General features: G+C 41.6%; 1 protein-coding gene across 2 annotated transcripts in view; it reads left to right on the forward strand.

Moving 5' to 3' along the window:
* hipk3a (homeodomain interacting protein kinase 3a) overlaps positions 1 to 20,046 on the forward strand; it is a 56,329-nt gene that overhangs the window by 15,125 nt on the left and 21,158 nt on the right. For both annotated transcript variants that reach the window (XM_061677354.1, XM_061677353.1), the window contains exons 5-6: positions 18,556 to 18,679; positions 19,918 to 20,037. In XM_061677354.1, the coding sequence (XP_061533338.1) occupies positions 18,556 to 18,679; positions 19,918 to 20,037 (244 nt within the window). The remainder of the gene's footprint in view (positions 1 to 18,555; positions 18,680 to 19,917; positions 20,038 to 20,046) is intronic.

A 20,046-nucleotide genomic window follows, 5' to 3' on the forward strand; every position in this document is an offset into this window, starting at 1 on the left:
CCAACGGGTTCTGTGATTTCTGCCACGACAGGCGGAACATGGTCCACTCCCGAGACGTGGATGAAGTTCTGCCGGATGTGGGAGTTGAAACTCCTTCTGACAGGGGATTCTGACAGACGTTCCCAGCAGACCCTCACAATACGTTTGGGCCTGCCAGGTCGGACTGGCCCACCAGCGGAGCCAACTCACCACCAGGTGGTTATCAGTTCACAGCTCCGCCCCTCTCTTCACCCGAGTGTCAAAGATATGCAGCCGTAAGTCCGATGACGCCACCACAAAGGTCGATCATCAAAGTGCAACCTAGGGTGTCATGGTGTGGACACCCTTATGCTTGAACATGGTTGTCGTTATGGACAATCTGTGGTGAGCACAGAAGTTTCATAACAGAACACCACTCGGGGTCTGATCGTTCCTCCCAATCACACCCTCCACCCGAAGGAAGACCCTCTCGTCCACCGGGTTGAACCCCAATGTACAGGTGCCGAGCCGGGGTGCAGTAAGTATACCCACACCTGCTCGCCGCCTCTCACCAGTGGCAACTCCAGAGTGGAGGAGAGTCCAACCCCTCTCTAGAGGACTGGTACCAGAGCCCAAGCTGTGCGTGGAGGTGAGCCCGACTATATCAAGTCGGAACTTCTCGACCTTACACACCTGCTCGGGCTCCTTCCCTGCCAGAGAGGTGAAATTCCACCTCCCTAGAGCCATCTTCTGTAGCCTGGGATTGGATCGCCAAGGTCCCCGCCGTCGGGCACCGCCGAGCTCACACTGCACCCGACCCCTATGGCACCGTCCATGGGTAGGGGGACCCACGTTACCCTTTCGACCTGTGCCGGCCGGGCCGTACCGCGATATCTTGCTGTCAAAAGTTACCACGTCGTGTTTTCATTACCAGTATTTTAACCCTTTAACACCCAAGTCTCAAAATGTCTGCCTGGACTTTTTTGCTTATTTTGACTTTGAAAGGGTCAGAAAATGCCCTGTGATTAAAAATTTTGTTCCTCCTTTTCCCAGAAAACTTGGAATTTTCAATATCTAGCAGGTTAGGGTTACGTTAGATTATCCCTAACGTGTCGCCCCAGACGCATCAGGGACAAAAGGGTTAAGAGTGATGGCAACAGAGCAGGCAGCAGTCTGTGCATCTGCACAATGCTCTCTTCGACTGCGGCGACTCTGTGTCTAAAGTGGGTTGCGTCTTTTTCGGGGTCTTGGCAAGACAGAAAAAGACACAGAAGAAAAATGGCCACAAAAGTAGAGGCATGGAGTTAGGGCTGCACGATATTGTGAAAAAAATACTGCGAACTGGAAAGATTGCCTGCTTAATATGTCTGTTGTTTTCATTTCACTCATTATTACAAACACAGAGTCAAGGTTTTAATAACTATTAAGCTTGCAAAGCTATCTATCTGTGTACCTGGCTGGCTGGCTATCTGCCCGTTTGTCTGACTGTTTGCCCATCTGTCCGTCTTTATAAACCCTGTTTATAGCGTTGACGTATGAAGATAAGTTAAAAAGCTCAGACTCCTTTAAAGAGGATTGTATCGGAAAACAAGCTATCATTGAATTAAAATAAAATGCAATAATTGCAGTAGTAATAATTTATCCATATTGTGTTTGGGGCTATGATTTTATATAGGTGAATTGGTTTGTTTTGCTCGTAAATAATTTGTAAAATAGTGTGACTAGTCATAAACAATACTTTTATATCGTGGCGATACACTTATCAGAATCATCTTTATTTGCCAAGTGTGTCCAAAAAACACACAAGGAATTTGTCTCCGGTAGTTGGAGCCGCTCTAGTGCGACAACAGACAGTCAATTGACAGAGAACACTTTTGAGACATAAAGACATTGAGAAAAACAGTCAATGAAATTATTTTTAAAAGTATGTCAATTGTATGGTTGTGGTAATGCTCAAAATTAATTGGTTTTCCCAGGGGAAGAGGGTTAGTAGCCCTCACTATAAAAACTGGCCCCTCTGTGTCAAACAAATGATCGAATAATAGTAAAGCCTTTTTGTTTTGTTTTTTAAATTGACCTGTTTTTATGCTACTGCTTGTTGCAGACAAACTTATTGTTCACAGTAAAATATTTTGCAAATATTATATCTTTAGTCACTGTCAATCTTTACTGCATATGAAACGATGGTATGCCTTGGTCATGCTGTACCTCCTCAAAAAATGGTGCAACCAAATCATGTGCTGGTGCAACCAACTGAAAAAGTTGGTCACACCAGTGCTACTAGTGCAAAAGTTAGTGTAGACCCCTGCTATTACCATCAAAATACTGACAGTTCCCCATTGTTGCTACCCATTCAGTCCACTTTAGTAGCCAGCTGCAGCTTTCACCCTTCAGTCTCAAAAACATGAGGAAAAACGTGTTGCTTGAATGGTGTATTTTTTTTAAAATGAGGAATTAAAACAAAAACAGGACTGTAGTCCTTAATGTGCAAACAAAAACATGCAACACAGTATGGCAGGAACGATGGTGAAAGGACATTGATACCATAATTTCTCGTCTATAATGCGCACCCCCAAAGTTGACCTCAAATTTCTGGAAAACCGTTCAACCTATGTATAATGCTTTTTTACAATGCATTATTTTGCTTCTACCCATATGATCAAAACATGAAGTATTATCTGTAAATTGTTTTTTCAAAGAATTATTCTGAAGTTAAGCATTTTATTTGAACACACTTTTTTTTTTATTATTTGCTCTTATTTTGAAATTCACAGCCCTACTTTTATTTAATAAATGAGAAAACACACAGTTGTGCTATGTTTGATTACCCAGGCAGAATTTATAAGATGTGTACAATTCTTTAAAGAAAACATGAAGGACCAGGCGAAACACATTCAATTTTATTTTGATGGGATTCAAATTAAACTGTCAAGCATTTCAGCAAAGCATTATAATTAAACAAAACATAACCATAAATAAAGTAATGATGGTTGTTGTTCAGTCATACATATATATATATATATATATATATAAACAGTTCACATATTCTGCCAGGGTATGTAAACTGAGAACAATTGTACATATATAAAGTCATACATACCCCTGTCATATTGGAATGAAAGTGTAGGCTACACTTTTTTTATTACCACTAAGTGGCATATTTGAATGAAAGTGTACAGCTTTTTCATAACCTCTAGATGGCAGCATACATTTATATAATGTGAAAGTGTTTTTCTCATTTTCTCCTTTACCTATGTATGATGCACACTATTGACTTTTGAGGGGGGATGGGGTAAATGCGCATTATACATGAGAAATGACGGTAACTGCATTCCCAGCAGCTCTGGCTGACTATATTAACAAAATAGAATAAAATATTTTGTATTTTGTCGCCTCGGGATCCCCCCGGAAGAGATGGATGAAGTGGCTGGGGAGAGGGAAGTCTGGGCGTCCCTGCTAAAGCTACTGCCCCGCGACCCGACCTCGGATAAGCGGTAGAAAATGGATGGATGGATTTTGTCTTATCTACGCTTATATTACAAAACAAAATAAATTCCATATTATCACAGTGTGATCGTACAGTGTTTTAACTAAAGCATTCTGATACAAATAATAATTTTCCTAATAATAAATTTTTACAATTATGTATTGCATTGCAAAAGAATCAAGGAACATATTTGCTCCCATTTACGCAGTGTCCCTGAACGCACCTTGCACACTTACGCAGCTGTGGCGTGCCTACAGTAGTTTCGTTCTGAAGAGCGAAATGCATCAGGTGTACATTGTTTCCTCCCTCCTATGATTTTTATCGTTCAAGGAGATAAGTATATAACACTTTGGGCTGCTCCGTGTGTTGTTTGAAGCGTTACAATTCACTGTAACATGGGTGCTAATCTTATTAGCATGTCCAAACAGGTCCCTCTGCTGGTCACTTTTAATGTGACAGTTGATTTACTGTATATTACAGTACACCAGCATCACACCGGACCCTGCGGTGTGACTATTGTGCACACGTCCATCGCGATTATGATGCTTAAACAATATATCGTGCAGCCCCTACATGGAGTGGAAGTATTTTGCTTACACAGCCGACAGACATAACAGAGCCTTTGTGCAAAGCATGCTATAAAGCTATTGGCACTAGAGGCCCTAAACTACAGGTTAGCAAACATGATGCATTTAACCAACTTGCCTTAAAGTACTGTGTGAGTCAAAGGAGTGTGAATTATTTTGTGATCAGCAAACTTGCTCCCAAACTGGTTCCAGTCGACGAGGCGATTAATTAATCAATAGTGTTTGTAGATTATTGTGGAAGAGCCCGCAGTAACCAACTATGCTGCTGCATTTAGACACCCATTTACCCAAGATAACTTAGTGTGAAATAACAGTGTAACTGGAAACCTAACAATGAGTCAAAGCAAATGCAGTCCAATATAAGCATACTGAATACTATTCAAATGCATTTAAAAAAAACAATCTAATTCAGCACTATATTGCACGATAGTGCAGGCTTTGAAAAGGTTTTCAGCACTTCAAACATGTTGAAAGTATTTAGAAACAAAACATGGATTTACGTTTTGGGCGTCTTGAAATGTTCAATAGCATTGTGCTGCCAATTTTTCATTTTATTTTATGAAGACATCATTTTCATAAATATCCTCCGTTTTGTTATCTATGACTCCACTGTATTGATGTTGTTTGTTTTTCACATGGTATCGTTTCAGTATCAATTTTGAGGTGCTTTATGCAGGTATAGTGTTGAAGTCAGAATTTTGGTATCGTGACAACACTAGAATGACTCCTTTGTTGCATCCCCCCCCCCCCCCCCCCTTCTTCCTCCCCTAACCAATTAACGTGCTCCTAGGTGTCATTTATTAATGTTAACAGTCACTGAAGTGTTCAAAGACTATTTCATATTTTAAACTGTTAAGCTTGTTTTGTTAGTCACTGATGTTGGTTTAAAAAATCCCCCAGACCAGGACAATTCTGCACATATATTTGTCATTGTCACTTGCTGCTTTTCTCAACCAATAATAGAAAGTCACACATGCATGCAAAAGCTCGTTTGGAGCCAGTATTGTGGTTAAAATTGACAATAATTACTCCAGGTATCCGGTTTTGTATTTGGTGCTACTTGTTGATGGCTCATTTTTATTTCTTCCTTGGAAAGTCAGTTGGTGTTTATTCTTGTGAAATATGTCTATATCCCATTGTCCCAAGCAAGGTATTTCAGCGACAACCGCAGTACAAGAGGCAAACCGTTCTATTTACTTATACGCTCTCAAACAAGCCTCAGCAAGTACATTGATTTGGAGCGTGTAAACTACTGCTTCCACTTGTGCAACATTCTATTACATAGTGTTTGTGCATGGTGGCTAAACCCACAGTTTAACTTTCTGAAAAGTGCTTTGTGTTTTGAAAGACATTCTCAAAATCTTCTCTAACAGACACATTTTAGCACAATGTGTGCACTTGACCAACTTATGTAGCCATCAAAGTCAGATTCGCACGTCTCCACTTTGAGACAGGAGTGAGGATGGGGCTTTAGTTGTTGCATAATATACAGCTTTACGCAGCACTTGTCCTTGATGAGTGTTTCTGGCTCTGTGTTTGTTTGCATTTTACTTTTGAGCAACAACGACAATGCCCATACCATTGCTAAGTGAAAAGTGGGCAATTTAGGGGGGATGGGTAGGTCATTTAGGATGCCGTCTGCTGAAGAATGTGGTATGTGAAAACACATATTTGGATCCAAGAAAAACATTGACATTTCTGTGTGCGCCTGGGTGTGCTCATGTACTGTATGTGCCACTGTGTACCAGCTCCGAAGGCTGGATGTTTCACTCAGGTTACATAATGAACTAAAAACACACCACAAAAAGTCAACAGTAGCTTACATGTGTAGATGGACTTTCAAATAAATTAATTTGATGAAATCAACACCATATTGTTAAAAAAAAAAGAGAGAAAAAGAAAGCTACTTGGGGCACACTATTTTATTACGCTGGAGATGGCAAGTTTAACAATTTATTCGAAAATACAAAGTCAAACAATAAAGTTGGTGAAGGTTCAACATTGGGCTTAGTTCGGAATAACGCCCATGTGGAAGAGACCGTCCAAGCTTCAGCCTGCTTGTTTTATGCCCAAGACCTGCTAGGCTTTACACGATCAGGATTTTTGGGATTGATCAGCAAGTTTAAAAAAACGATCTCCGATCCGATCACAAGATGGAGCAAAGGGTCTATTTAAATGACTTGTTCCTTTACTGTATATACTTGTGTAATTAATTGCTCAAAAAAAATATATTTACAATAAATAATCTATCTTTGGCGGCACAGTTCTGAGGACCGGTGTTCAATCCCCGGCCCCGCCTGTGTGGAGTTTGCATGTTCTCCCCGTGCCTGCGTGGGTTTTCTCCGGGCACTCCGGTTTCCTCCCACATCCCAAAAACATGCATGGTAGGTTAATTGAGGATTCTAAATTGACCCTAGGTGTGAATGTGAGTGTGAATAGATGTTTATTTATATGTGCTGTGCGATTGGCTGGTAACCAGTTCAGGGTGTACCCCGCCTCCTGTCCGATCTGACAAACAAAACAGTAAAAAAAAATTTGGTGTGAAATATCTCCAGTTGTTGTTTCCATGGTAGCATGACATAGTCAAACCTGGTGAGGTGATTGTACTATCCTAGAGATGTAAAACCAGCTGACACAATGTAAATGGAGCAGTGGGCTACGTAAATAATTCAGCTAAGCAGATCAGGTGGAAGGGAAGACATATTGGTACGCTTCAAGCTCTCCTCTGTGATCACAGAGATTTTGTCTTACGCCTATTATACGCTGTTTTTTGTTTTTGTTTTGTTTTACTCATACTGTCAGTCCTTATTCCACTGTTTCAGTATACAAGAGTTTGATATTGTCAATAATGAAGTCATCCATGTGTTTACCCCGGAACCCATTGAGATGGATTGTTCCTGATGTGTTTTGGTGGTCATCCTTCTCACACCCACAGTCACAGACAGACCAAACTGAAGATAGATTTCATTTTCTAGTTTAGTTCCTTTGGTTATTGCATTACATTAGGGATGCACAATGAATAAAATTTTAATCGTGATCATGTTGACGACTCTAAATTTCCCGTAGGTGTGGCTGTGAGTGCGAATGGTTGTTTGTTTCTATGTTCCCTGCGATTGGCTGGCAACCAGTTCAAGGTGTACCCCGCCTCCTGCCCGATGATAGCTGGGATAGGCTCCAGCACCCCCGCGACCCTAGTGAGGAGAAGCAGCTCAGAAAATGGATGGCTGGATGGATGTTTTTGGCTGCCACGAATAAATTGGTCTAATCATCAGTGATTTTTACATTTAAAATGTGGGTGCTGCTGCATATGAAGCACTTTCTCAACCTTGTCAGCCAACCAAAGGGGGCGAACGCAATGGTTAAGGCTTAATTAAGCCGCCTAAATAATAAGTGAGCAGCGCCCAGCGTACCCAGCAGTGGGAGCCTCCGTCGCTCTCGGTGGAATTAAGAGAGAGTCATGCTGAGAGAAGCAAGTACAGCCAAAATTGGAGCTGAGGAGCTTGCGCCTTGAATAGGGATGTGTTTTCTGGACATGTTTTGATTCAAGGCAAGTGACGTTAAACAAGAAACCATATGTAAAGCGTGCAGCAGAGTTGTCTGCCCCGCAAGGTAACAACAAATCTGTTCACCCATCTAAAAATGTGCAGGGAAAATGCCAACACACTTGTCAACAAACATGTGATCCCCTCCTGCAATTATTTCTCCAAAGTGGCATTAAATACACTGTATGAACAATGACTACGGTCAGGCCAGCCTGCAGTCGAAAAGTCTTTGGCGTTGGCTCCGTCTTTGTATACTGTATGTATGGAGCTTTGAAGTTTATTACAAGTCTAAAGGCTCTACATTGTGTCCTGTAGTCTCGTGTTGGTTGGCCTGCATTTTCTATTCAAGACATAATCATTGGCATGTTTTTATTTAGAAAGCAATTCTTATCTGCTTCCATTTTACCTCTGTGATTTTATCAGGCAGAGAAATGTTGGAACTTAGTCTTGGTTCTGTTACTCATTCACGAGACCCGTTTTTGTCGTCTGTTCCAAAGGTATGTCTTGAAATGGGGTAAAAGTAAAAACTGCTACCGGAATTGCCCATAAAATTCAGAGGAAACGCCACCCTACGGTGTCCTAGCTAATACCAGTCGTAGCGACACCACCGACTTGGAGGAGAACCGCAGAACATTTTCAAAACAGCACGCGTGGGTTGCGCTCGAGTATAAAGGCAAACTGCGTGCGGGATAACCGCAGTGAGTATAGCCGCGAGTATAAAGAAGCCTTAAGGGATCTCAATGAGCCTTTCCCGGTTAAACAATTTCAAAGTACTCGATTATTTTTTTCTTTGTAAACTACTAACATGCATTTTATTCTCATTTATGAGGGCTGAACTTCTATCCTTCAACTGCATATGTTGGTACTGAGTCTATGGTAGAAACTCTGTACAGAATTGGAGACAACAAAAATAGCCTTTGCTAAACGGTTAATATTTGCGATTAGCATTACCGCGCTAGCGATTACCATTTTCCGTAATTTTCTTTTTACATTTTTGTGTAAAATCTGTTGATGTGACAAAACAGTCCCAAATAACTATTTTAACAAGGTTATATTTAACATTTAGCTAAAACAATTAATTAATATTAAGTCAATTGGGTTAGTTCCACACACATTGCCTTTTAGTTCATTGGTTTGATATGGATACTGGTTATAAAGAACCCGGAGTCAAATGTTCATCTTAGTTTATGCTATGGGCTGGCAAGACAATGGACATTCATAATTTGGACACCCTTTATTTAAACCATGCAAACTTTTTTAACCCAGTCCCCTAAAAGAATCTGCCTCGAGAATCGTTTGGAACTGGAATCAAAATGAGGAACCGGAAAAAATTGGGACCGGAATCGCTCAAATTTAAATGATGCCCAACTCTAAAGATGACCCCTGCCAAATATAGAGAAATTGTTCAAGAGAACTTGCTCCAGAGTACTCTGGAACTTAGACTAGAGCGTCGATTCACCTTCCAACACGACTGACCCAAAGCACACAGCCAAGATGACAAAGGAGTGGCTTCAGGAGCAGCCTGTGAATGTCCTTGAGTGGCCCAGCCATAGCCTGGACTTGAATCCAATCGAACATCCCTGGAAAGACCTAAAAATGGCTGTCCACCGACGCTGCCCATCCAACCTTATTGACCTTGAAAGGATCTGCAGAGAAGATTGCAAGAAAATACCCCAAAACCAGTTTGCGGAGCTTGTAGAGACATACCCAAGAAGACTTGAGGCTGTGCTGCCAAACGTGCTTCAATATAAAAAAGGGTGTGAATACTGATGTACCTATTATGTTTAAATGTTGACATTTTCAGTAAATTTGACTGTCTGAAAATGTTTTTACTTTGTCATTATGGGATATTTTATGTAGATTTAATTTTTTTTTTAAAGAAAATAATACTCAAATCAGCTTTACAATAAGTCTAACAGCAAAATGTGGAAAAAGTGAAGGGGTGTGAATACTTTCTAGTGGTTCTGTAGGTGAAAGAAACATGACTGGACAACTTTATTGATATGAGTTGTGAAAGTGAAATCTGAATTAAAAAATGACTCCCAAGTGATGATGTGGTAGAAGGAACGAAGGCTGGATTTAATATCCGTGGTTTTGTGAGTTGAATAGTATTATTTCGGATTTGGAGTAATTACCATATTTTATTACATATGGAGTAATTACCATATTTTCACGACCGTATTAAATGGCGCAGTCTCAGTTACGGGGTCTATTTCTGTATTTAACACATACAAAAGGGGCACCGTATTATTGGGCGCAGGCATGGTAAAACATACGCAAATTAAAACATACGGTAGCATGCATGCACGCTAAAACAATATTTTTAAAAAGGCAGCGGGAGCAAAACTGAGTTCGGTTGTACTTTTTTTAAGTATTTAATGTACTCACATTATTTTTTTATCAATCCTCATCCACAAATCCATCAAAGTCCTCATGTTCTGTATCTGAAATGAACAGCTGGGCAAGTTCTCCAACAAACACGGCAGGTTCCCTCTCGTCATTGTCAGAGTCAGTCTCGTTGCCGGGGGGCTGTTCAGCAATGATGCCGGCTTTCGCGAAAGCTCGGACAACAGTCAAAGCAGATACCTTAGCCCAAGCATCCACAATCCATTCACATATGGTGGCGTAACTCGCCCGGCGCTGCCTTCTAGTCTTAGTAAAGCTGTGTTCGCCATCTGTCATCCATCGCTCCCACGCCGCTCGCAACTTCACTTTGAACGGCCTGTTTACACCGATGTCCAGTGGTTGGAGTTTCTTCGTCAAGCCTCTCGATGGCAAGCTCCGAGTTCATTTGCTGCACTTGGTTTTTCCCAGCGACTGTGAGATGGGCGCGCTTGGAGTCACAGATCAACAGGGATGATGACACGTGGAAAAAAACAGCCGGTCTCTTTACATACACCTCACACAGCCACTCTCTCATTTTCTCCTCATCCATCCAGCACTTTTGATTGGCCTTAACGATGACTTCGGCTGGAAACGTTTCTTGAGGCAGCGTCTTCCTCTTAAAAATCACCATAGGTGGCAGTTTCTGTCCATTACCATGGCAACCAAGCACAACAGTAAAAGCCGACTTCTCGTGCCCCGTTGTGCGTATCGCTACCGTGGTGGTCCCTTTCTTCTCTACAGTGTGGTTCACCGGGATGTCGAAAGTGAGGAAAAGTGAGCGGCACCTCGTCCATGTTGGTGATGTGGTTGGGCTGGATGTGTGTGTCGGCAATCTTTTTACTGCAGTAGCAGCGGAAGATGGCCAGCTTTTCCTTCCAGAAGTTGCTGCGCCACGGTAGTCCTTGCCCGGATGGATAGATGGCGCCGTTTCATAAAACGAAAGCACCAAGACGGACCTCCTTAAAAATGTTCGATTTTAATTTCTTCTGCAAGCGTTATTGCCCTCAGTCGAATGGTGACTGTAGAGACGCTTCTCTCGGCTGTTCTTTGCTCATTAATCCATTGCTCGAGTTGGTCTTCCAAGTCGGGCAACCTCGCCTTGTTTCCGCGTTTTCTTCTTGACTTGGCAAAGCTCGTTTTCCTGCTTCCTCCACTTGCGAACCATGGATTCGTTGATCTTGAAATCTCTCGCGGCTGCTTGATTCCCATGTTCCTCCACGTAACTGATAGTTTGCAGTTTAAACTGTGCTTCATAATCGTGTCTCTTCATAGGTGCTATTTTCGGGGGTCCTTAGCCAAACCAATGTTGTTTTGCACAATGTACATAACGGCGCTATATACCTACTGGCGGCATGCCTTTAGCGTCCGCTGTCACGTGCACCCTTCCCCCTTTACGTCCGCATGCTGTCTTCAGCCACGTCCGCTTTTCCTCTGTATAAGCGCCGACTGCTCCCAGTCAGTCAGTCAAGCGGAGCGCTCATCACACAACAATATTTATATATATTTACTCGGTGCACACATAAGGCGCGCTGCATTAAAAGGCTCCCCGTCCATTTTGGAGAAAATTTAAGACTTTTAAGTGCGCCTTATGGTCGTGAAAATACGGTAAATTGGAGGAAGTTTTGCACCATCCAGCAATTGACGTCAGAGAGGCATTCATTAACAACAGCTAGGCTTCTCGGGTCCTCCGGTCTCAGGGGAAGGTATACTGTATCTGTGTGTCATCTGCATCGCAATGAAAGGATACTTTATGGAGCTCGATTATTTGGCCAAGGGGCAGCATGTAGACGGAGAATAAAATTGGGCCTGAAGCCAAACCTTGCGGTACACCACAGGAAAGCGTAGAGGTAGCTGGGCAGTAGTTACCTATGCTGACCCCAAATATTCGCTCTAAAACACAGGTGTCAAACTGGTGGCCCGGGGGCCAGATCCGGCCCGCCACATCATTGTATGTGGCCCGCAAAAGCAAATCAAAATTGTTAGTGTTCTGGTGTAATACCATTGAAATATTTACAAGCATTTTTTTTTGTTACCAATCCCCCTTTGAAAATAAAATTAATCGTTGAAAAACATGTTTTTATAGGCTTCTGATTTCCAAACTAGTTATTCAATGTTGTATATACTGTAATTACAGTATATGAGGTCATCTTTCATTTATATGGGTATACAGTTGTAGCGCCCCTCCGAGGGAAGTCATATCTGCAATGTGGCCCGTGATGACAAAGAGTTTGACAACCCCTGCTCTAAAAGATGGGAATTTAACCAATTTAGTGCAGTATCCCTAATCCCCACCAAGTGTCGAAGCCGTTCAATCAGAATAGTGTGGTTGACTGTGTCGAAAGCTGCACTGAGATCCAGCACGACAAGAATTGAGCCGTACCCCCTACTTGCTGTTAAAAGCAGGTCATTAGTTACTCGGCGGAGGGCCGTCTCAGTGCTATAATACCAGCTCTAAAACCGGATTGAAATTTCTCCAAGAGGCGGTTAAAAGACACCTGTAGAAACCACCTTTGTTTTTTAAATCAGTCTAAAATTATTAAAAGGAAGGATACATTTTGGTTTTATTTAAAAGAGGTTGGATCACCGCATGTTTAAAAGCAGAGGGGACTACACGCTCAGCCAGAGAACTATTAGTAATTGATTATAATGGTGGGACCAACAGTGTTAAAAACCGCTGGAGAAATCTTGTTGGAATGGAGTCGAGGGTGCATATAGTTGGTCTCATATGAAGCAACAGAAAAGAGGGGGAGGGACACTGGCTTACAATTGTAAAGATGGCACTGAGAATTCTTTGGTCTGGGGGGTATATACCTTGCCTAATGTCCCTGACCTTAGAGATAAAAAAGGAGAGAGAGAAACTTGTCACATAGTTCCACGGAGGGGTCATTAAAATAGAGAGTTGGGGGCTTAGTGACAGATTGTAAAACTTCAAATAAAATTATAGGCTTTAATTGACATCTTTAACTGCCTTCTGGTAATTTTTCAGTGATTCTTTTCAATTATTGTAAGATACCTTCTACCCCGTTTTCTTCCATTTCTTGTACTCTTAAATGAGTGTGGCTTCTGTGAACCAGGGCTGCTGTGTTTTAGATGCTTTCTTTATTTTAAAAGGTGCAATAGCGTGCAAGACGGATGTGGATAACTCATTAAAAAGAGAGATGAGCTCTTCTGTGTTAAGATCTAGGTTGAAGGCAGTTAAAGACGCAGTTTTAAAAAGTAAAAAAAAAAAAAAAAAAAACCTGCTAGCAGACATTGATTGAATTAATAACACCTTGGAAGACAGGTGTATGGATGATAGAAACTGGCTGGGATAAAACAATTTTATAGAAAACCAGTTTCTGGTCTGACACACAGATATCCTTAGTTAAATCATTATAGGGTAAAACAAGTTCCAGAGTGTGTGGCCTTTTGAATCGGTGCGTTCCTGTATTGCCTGTGATGTCGAGTGGACAACATTTATAAAATAATCTGGTGCTGTGCAATTTTCATTACGATGGCAAAATGCTGTACAATGTTCGTTAAAGTAGCATAAGGGGGGGGGGGGGAAAGGGAAAAGGCGCCGCAGGGCAGACACCTTCTGTGGCTCTGCCTCAGGACCTGGCCTGGTCGGTCAAAGCAGAATCCTCCATGGCAACGTCTCCGGGGGAAGTGGTCCACCTCAGAACTAAGTCGGTCCACAACCCAAACAGCAACAACCTCAGATTCGATCAACGTTACCTAGCCCTCTCTCCGAGCAGAAGACGATAGCGGAGGAGATAAGACAAGCGGCAGTAAAACAGGCCTACACATGTACTTTAACTAAATGCCAAAGAGTAGAAATAAGTCTTAAGTCGGGAATTAATTTTTTTTTACTTGAGGTAGCAGCTCTTATATCTGTGAGTAGGGCATTCCAGAGTACTGGAGCCAAATAGAAAATGCTCGAGAGCCTCTGGACTTTCTGGCTCTCGTATTCACCAAAAGACCAGCGGTTTGCGAGCGTAGGTTTTGGGACGGAACATACATACGGTACAACTAAATCAGCGAGATAAAAGGGTGTTAACCCATGTAATATTTTGTGAGTAAGTAACAGGACCTTAAAATCACATATTAGACCGGGAATCAATGCAAGTTGGCCAGAATGGGGGTAATATGATCAAACTTTCTCATCCTGGTCAAGTCTTGCTACAGTGTTTTGTACTAACGGCACGCTTTTAATACTAGACATGGGTAGACCATAAAGTAGCACATAACAATAGTTGAGGACAGACGTAACAAATACGTGGAGTATTATCTCTGCGTCACTAGCATATAGGATGGGCAATAATGATTTAGCAATAATCCGAAGATTTTTAATGTGCTTTTGAATGGACAGAGTTGAGTCAAATATAACTCCAAGATTTTTTGCTGACTCACTTTGGGTAATGGTGCTTTTGTCAAAACTCAAGAGTGGTGTCCTTAAACAAGTGGCTATGTTTAGCAGGGACAATAATCAACAGCTGAGTTTTATCAGGGTTAAGGAGTAGAAAGTTACAGGACATCCACTGTTGAATCTCAGCAAGACACAACTCCAGATTAGCGCAGTCGCGTGGGCTAGTTAGTTTTAATGGCATGTATAGCTGAGTATTGCCGGCGTAACAGTGAAAGCTAATCATATATTTGCATATGATATCGCTAAGCGGAATCCTATGAATACTGAACAAAAGAGGGCTGAGTACTGATCCCTGCGGACTTCACAAGTGGCATTATAATACTTAGGTCACAGTACCATGAATTATACGGTGTGTCCTAACGGAAAGATAAGATCTAAACCAAGAAACTGCTGGGCTTGTAAAACCGATACGCATTTGGAGGCGATCGAGTAATATATTGTGATCAACGGTATCAAAGGCAATTCCTAGGTTGAGTAATAATAGTATTGATGAGGTGTCACAATCCATAGCTAGTAAAAGATCATTCGTCACTTTTGCAAGGGCCGTTTTAGTAGAGCTCGCTGCCCTGAATCTGGTTTGAAGATGTTCAAGTAGATTGCTAGAGGCCATGTGATCATTAAGCTGTTATATTACAATTTTTCTCAAGAACATTTTTAAATAAATGGGAGATTTGACACCGGCCTATAATTACCAAGACTCTCAGGGTCGAGGTTGAGTCTTTTGAGTAAAGGACAAAGATGGCTGTCGTGAAAGCTGCAGGTACAGCGCAATACAGTTAAATATAGGATTGAAGGTCCTAAGATTAAAAACAGCTCTTTAACGAGTTTCCCAGGGAGAGGGTCGAGTAAGCATGTTGTCTGTCTGTCGGTTGTGATTCTGTCAAGGGATACCTCCTCAAAATGAGAGCAGATAGCCAGACTGGTATCCGCAATAGTGCTCATGTTAGTCTCAGTGATTGTAAAATTCAACCGGGCTTGAGGCACGGTGTCCTTCATCTCATTCCTTATGAGCTCAATTTTATTGTTTTTAATAAAGCATTCCATGAAAACAGGCGGCACGGTGATGACCGACTGGTTGGCACATCTGCCTCACAGTTCTGAGGACCCGGGATCAAATCTGGCCTTGCCTGTGTGGAGTTTGCATGTTCTCCCCGTACCTGCATGGGTTTTCTCCAGGTACTCCGGTTTCCTCCCACAACCCAAAAACATGCATGGTAGGTTAATTGAAAACTATAAATTGCCCGTAGGTGTGAATGTGAGTGTGAATGGTTGTTTGTTTATATGCGTCCTGCGATTGGCTGGGGGACCAGTTCAGGGTGTACACCGCCTCTCGCCCACAGATAGCTGGGATAGGCTCCAGCACACCCGTGACTCTAGTGAGGATAAGCGGTACAGAAAATGGATGGATGGATAGAATTCCATGAAATCATTAACTGGAAAGGGGTTTGTAATTGTGTATATGCCACAAGACGGTGGCAAACTACTTAAAAACGAAGGGGCTCATCAAGGATCAACACCATGCTTCTAGCATGTACACAATCAACCCATGGCACATAAACAACTGTGTTTAGTGGTTGAATCATTCAACACAAACCACCACGACACGTGGCTCATCAATAGTATGAGCAAGAATACTAGCCTAAACAACATGCTAGCAGCACAAACCTACATGACATCCCACACGGGCAATTAAATAGTCACACTATCACTTTACACAAACAGAATGTCATTAAACTAACATCACGGCATTCACACACAATCGTAAATGTTACGGAGTTAAGGCACATTTTAACAACAAAGTAACACAGTCGCTGCATTGGTAAGAAAAACAAAATTTCACTTTGATTGGGCATGAGGTGCATTCAAGACCGCCAACAAAACAGGACAGCTTATGAAGAAGAATCACCTTTTATTGTCATGAACATGCATGCATGCACACAAAATGTGTTCTCTGCATTTAACCCATCTCAGTGAACACGTACACGTTAGTGGAACACACTGGAGCAGGGGGCAGCTGAAGCGCCTGGGGAGCATTTCGGGGTATCAGTGTCTTGCTCAAGGAAACCACAGCCGTGAGTCCGAGGGATGTTGGCGCATGGTCCAATCGGGGTCTTGAACCTAGGTCCCCCACAGTGGCAGGCGATGATCTTAACCATTGGGCCACGGCTGCCAATGATTTCAACCAACAACAGCACAAAAATTCCACAAGATGGCTCCAGTTATACTTTTATTGCTTCTTCAGATTTGCGAATACCGAACCGCGGATATGTGGGGTTTCACTGTGCATGACAATTAAAAATAAGCTTTATTGCTACACTTAAGCCTCAGTTTGCTCTCATTTCTGAACAAACAAATGTAAATGGCGCAAAGAGAAGTAGCACAACTCTGGCACCGACACTTTATGTGGGGTGTTTTCTCTACAGCTGGGTAATGAATGAATCCCATCCTGCTCTATGATGAGCTATGAGAAATGCTCATTGTTTTGAGATTTATTTATATTTTCTATTTTTTAAAATGAAATTCTCCCTGGTTCATCATAACGTTGAACAATGCATTTGGCACATTGTTCTCGACTGAACAAATAAAGACTTTGAATCATACTCATTGTTGCGTTGCATAATCGAGCTTTTTCCTGTAATAGAATTGATAGGAAATGGCTGTTATTCCCTCTTCCTGGGCAAATAAGACAGAAAAAGTGCAGTTTTTTTCTGTACATGCTGACACCCATGCACAGCCACCCACTTCTTGACACACACACATGTACAATGGCAAGCAATGGGCCCAGTATAATACTGTTACTGCAGTCTTTGGTCTAATTGTTGCTTGGTAACTGTCATTTTCCCCTGCGTTCGTCACAGCAGTGGCTGCTATTTCTAGCACCATTGCTTGGAGACTGTGTCCAGGCCTAATTATTGTTTTCAGACAGCTGCCTCTTATTACTGTTACAGGTTTACTCGTCTTGTTTGAATTGAGCAATTGACTCACAAAATTACTCGTAGAGGTATACTCTTGCTTCTGTGTTGTCAGTCAAATATATCAGATATCATCATTTGAAAGTACTGGACAGTACTGCCATTTTTTTAAAAGAAAAGGTATGGTCTTCTTTACAGGCAGTCTGCTGCATTTAGCAAAAATACTTCTTGGCAAAGTAAATAGTTGTAAAGAAAGAGCATGACTGTTGTGGTTACTGTAATATTCACCCTTTGGGACATCATTTACACAAGAGTTACAGACATTGTGTTGAATGCTGCTGTGCTGTGTCATTAAGGTTGACTAAATCGTCACTGCAGATTAAGCCGCTTGGCTCAAATGTGTGCTCCATTACAGTCCACACTACAACCAACTGGCGGCCTTTTTGCTGTTTGTAATTGTTTGTTGAAAGCAGACTCAGAAAAGCGCTTGTATTGCTTTTTAAAAAATAGAGAGGGTCTGGCTCAACAGCTACATTTAACCTATTTTACTGTAAATATGGATACTGTTGATGGGTAAATCTCACCATCTTTAGACGTAAAATCACTTTCTGAAAAATCAGCTATCCGGTTACATGTATTTGGACCAATGAAAGTAGGGGTGGGCATCTCCAATTATTTCCATGATATAATGCCATTACTTCCATTAGCTTTTATTAAAACAAAATGGAAGCGATGTATAAATAAATGTATTAAATAATTTTAAATTAAAACATTTACCAATTTAAATTTGATAAACATTTACCAACAAATATTTCTTGCAAAAAGCCAACAGTGGTCTTTCAATTGTATATATTCAAATTATTGGAAAAATTATAACATAAAATAATATAGCTGCAATGCATTTTTGTATTGTTTAATAACATGTTGGTACTGTATTATTGTAGATATTATATGGCAAAGTTACATTCCGTTTTTTTCCACCTGTTCTCCACCAAATTATTGTGCATGGTTATTGAAATGCGGTAATTTGTTCAGAATAATTTACATCTGCACTGTGAGTCATTTAAGAAGCTATTTCTACTTCACTGAGTTGTTATTTTAGATCGTTGACCTATAGATTGACCATTAATCAGCAAATGTTGCCAAGCAAGCATCTCTGAAAGGTCCTGTAAGATGATCTTCTGTGGGTCCCGCTACTTGATATGTTGCAAGCAGCTCCAAGAGGTAACCTGTTAATGACCTGTTTTTTTTTGTTTTTTTTTTAATTCCGTTTCAGAGCGCCAGAGATTATTTTGGGCCTGCCATTTTGTGAAGCTATTGATATGTGGTCATTGGGATGCGTTATAGCTGAGCTCTTCCTAGGCTGGCCCCTTTACCCCGGTGCTTTGGAATACGATCAGGTAATATTCTTTACTAACACACATTCACAATACATTTTGTATCACTATTTATAAATATAACTGTGCATTATCATCGTGGCGGCATGGTGGACGACTGGTTAGAGCGTCAGCCTCACAGTTCTGAGGACTCGGGTTCAATCCCCGGCTGTGTGGAGTTTGCATGTTCTCCCCGTGCCTGCGTGGGTTTTCTCCGGGCACTCCGGTTTCCTCCCACATCCCAAAAACATGCATTAATTGGAGACTCTAATTTGCCCGTAGGTGTGAATGTGAGTGCGGATGGTTGTTTGTTTCTATGTGCCCTGCGATTGGATGGCAACCAGTTCAGGGTGTACCCCGCCTCCTGCCCGATGACAGCTGGGATAGGCTCCAGCACGCCCGCGACCCTAGTGAGGAGAAGTGGCTCAGAAAATGGATGGATTATCATCGTAGTTGGTGGGAAAGATGGAAAAAAAAGTTTGTACAAAAGTATTTTTTCCAAGGAAATGCCATCCAAGTAACAAGTAAACCGTCAACTTTTGACGGTTTACTTATTACTGATGACTCCTTGATCTTTCTTTCTCGCTGTATGATGAAAGTCAAATCCATTATGGAATCTGTCTAAATGCTAAATGAATCAGGAAATTGTTCTTGGCAAAAAAATAAATTGTTCTTGGCAATGGGCTACAGTGTTGTGTGGTCTTAACTCCACAACAGGGACTCCAACTTCATTCCTCCCATGAGGGAGCGGGAGCCTGGGAAAGGTCTACAACATAGTCGCTATAAGAAAACTATGTGAGGATCAGAAACAGAGTTATAATTTTCTCAGCATATGAATTCTGAAAGGAAAAAAAACTTGAGCAGTCTTATTCACAAAATGTTTGCGCAGCAGTCAGATTTGTTCTAGTGGGCATGCTAGGACTTGCTCACAGGTGTCCTCTGAGCTCTCCAAAGTATGCTGCCCCTTGCCACGGCTCACTGCTTATCATTCTACACAGCAAAATATATTTATAACCATAAGCTTGATCATGGACTGTACATGCACACAGTGGGGACCTTTTTGTGCATGTTCAGGAGGTCTTGATTCCAATGCTAGTTGAACTTTTTGTGTTTGCGCCGTAAAAAAACCCAGTGCATTCAGAAACTGTATGGTCAGAATTTATCAGTGAAATTGAAATCGGTTTCTACCCAATTACTTTTTTTCACATCCCACCAAACTTTAATTCAGTTGCATGCGTTATGTTTTTTTTCTGTTTTGTCAGATCCGCTTCATCTCTCAGACTCAAGGCCTACCTGCGGAGCACCTGCTCAACAAGGGCACCAAGACCTCCCGTTTCTTCTGTAAAGAGTCAGAATCCTCTCACCCCTCTTGGAGACTTAAAGTACATGCA

This window comes from Phycodurus eques, chromosome 5 (genome assembly GCF_024500275.1).
Source record: "Phycodurus eques isolate BA_2022a chromosome 5, UOR_Pequ_1.1, whole genome shotgun sequence".
NCBI classification, from domain to species: Eukaryota; Metazoa; Chordata; class Actinopteri; order Syngnathiformes; family Syngnathidae; genus Phycodurus; species Phycodurus eques.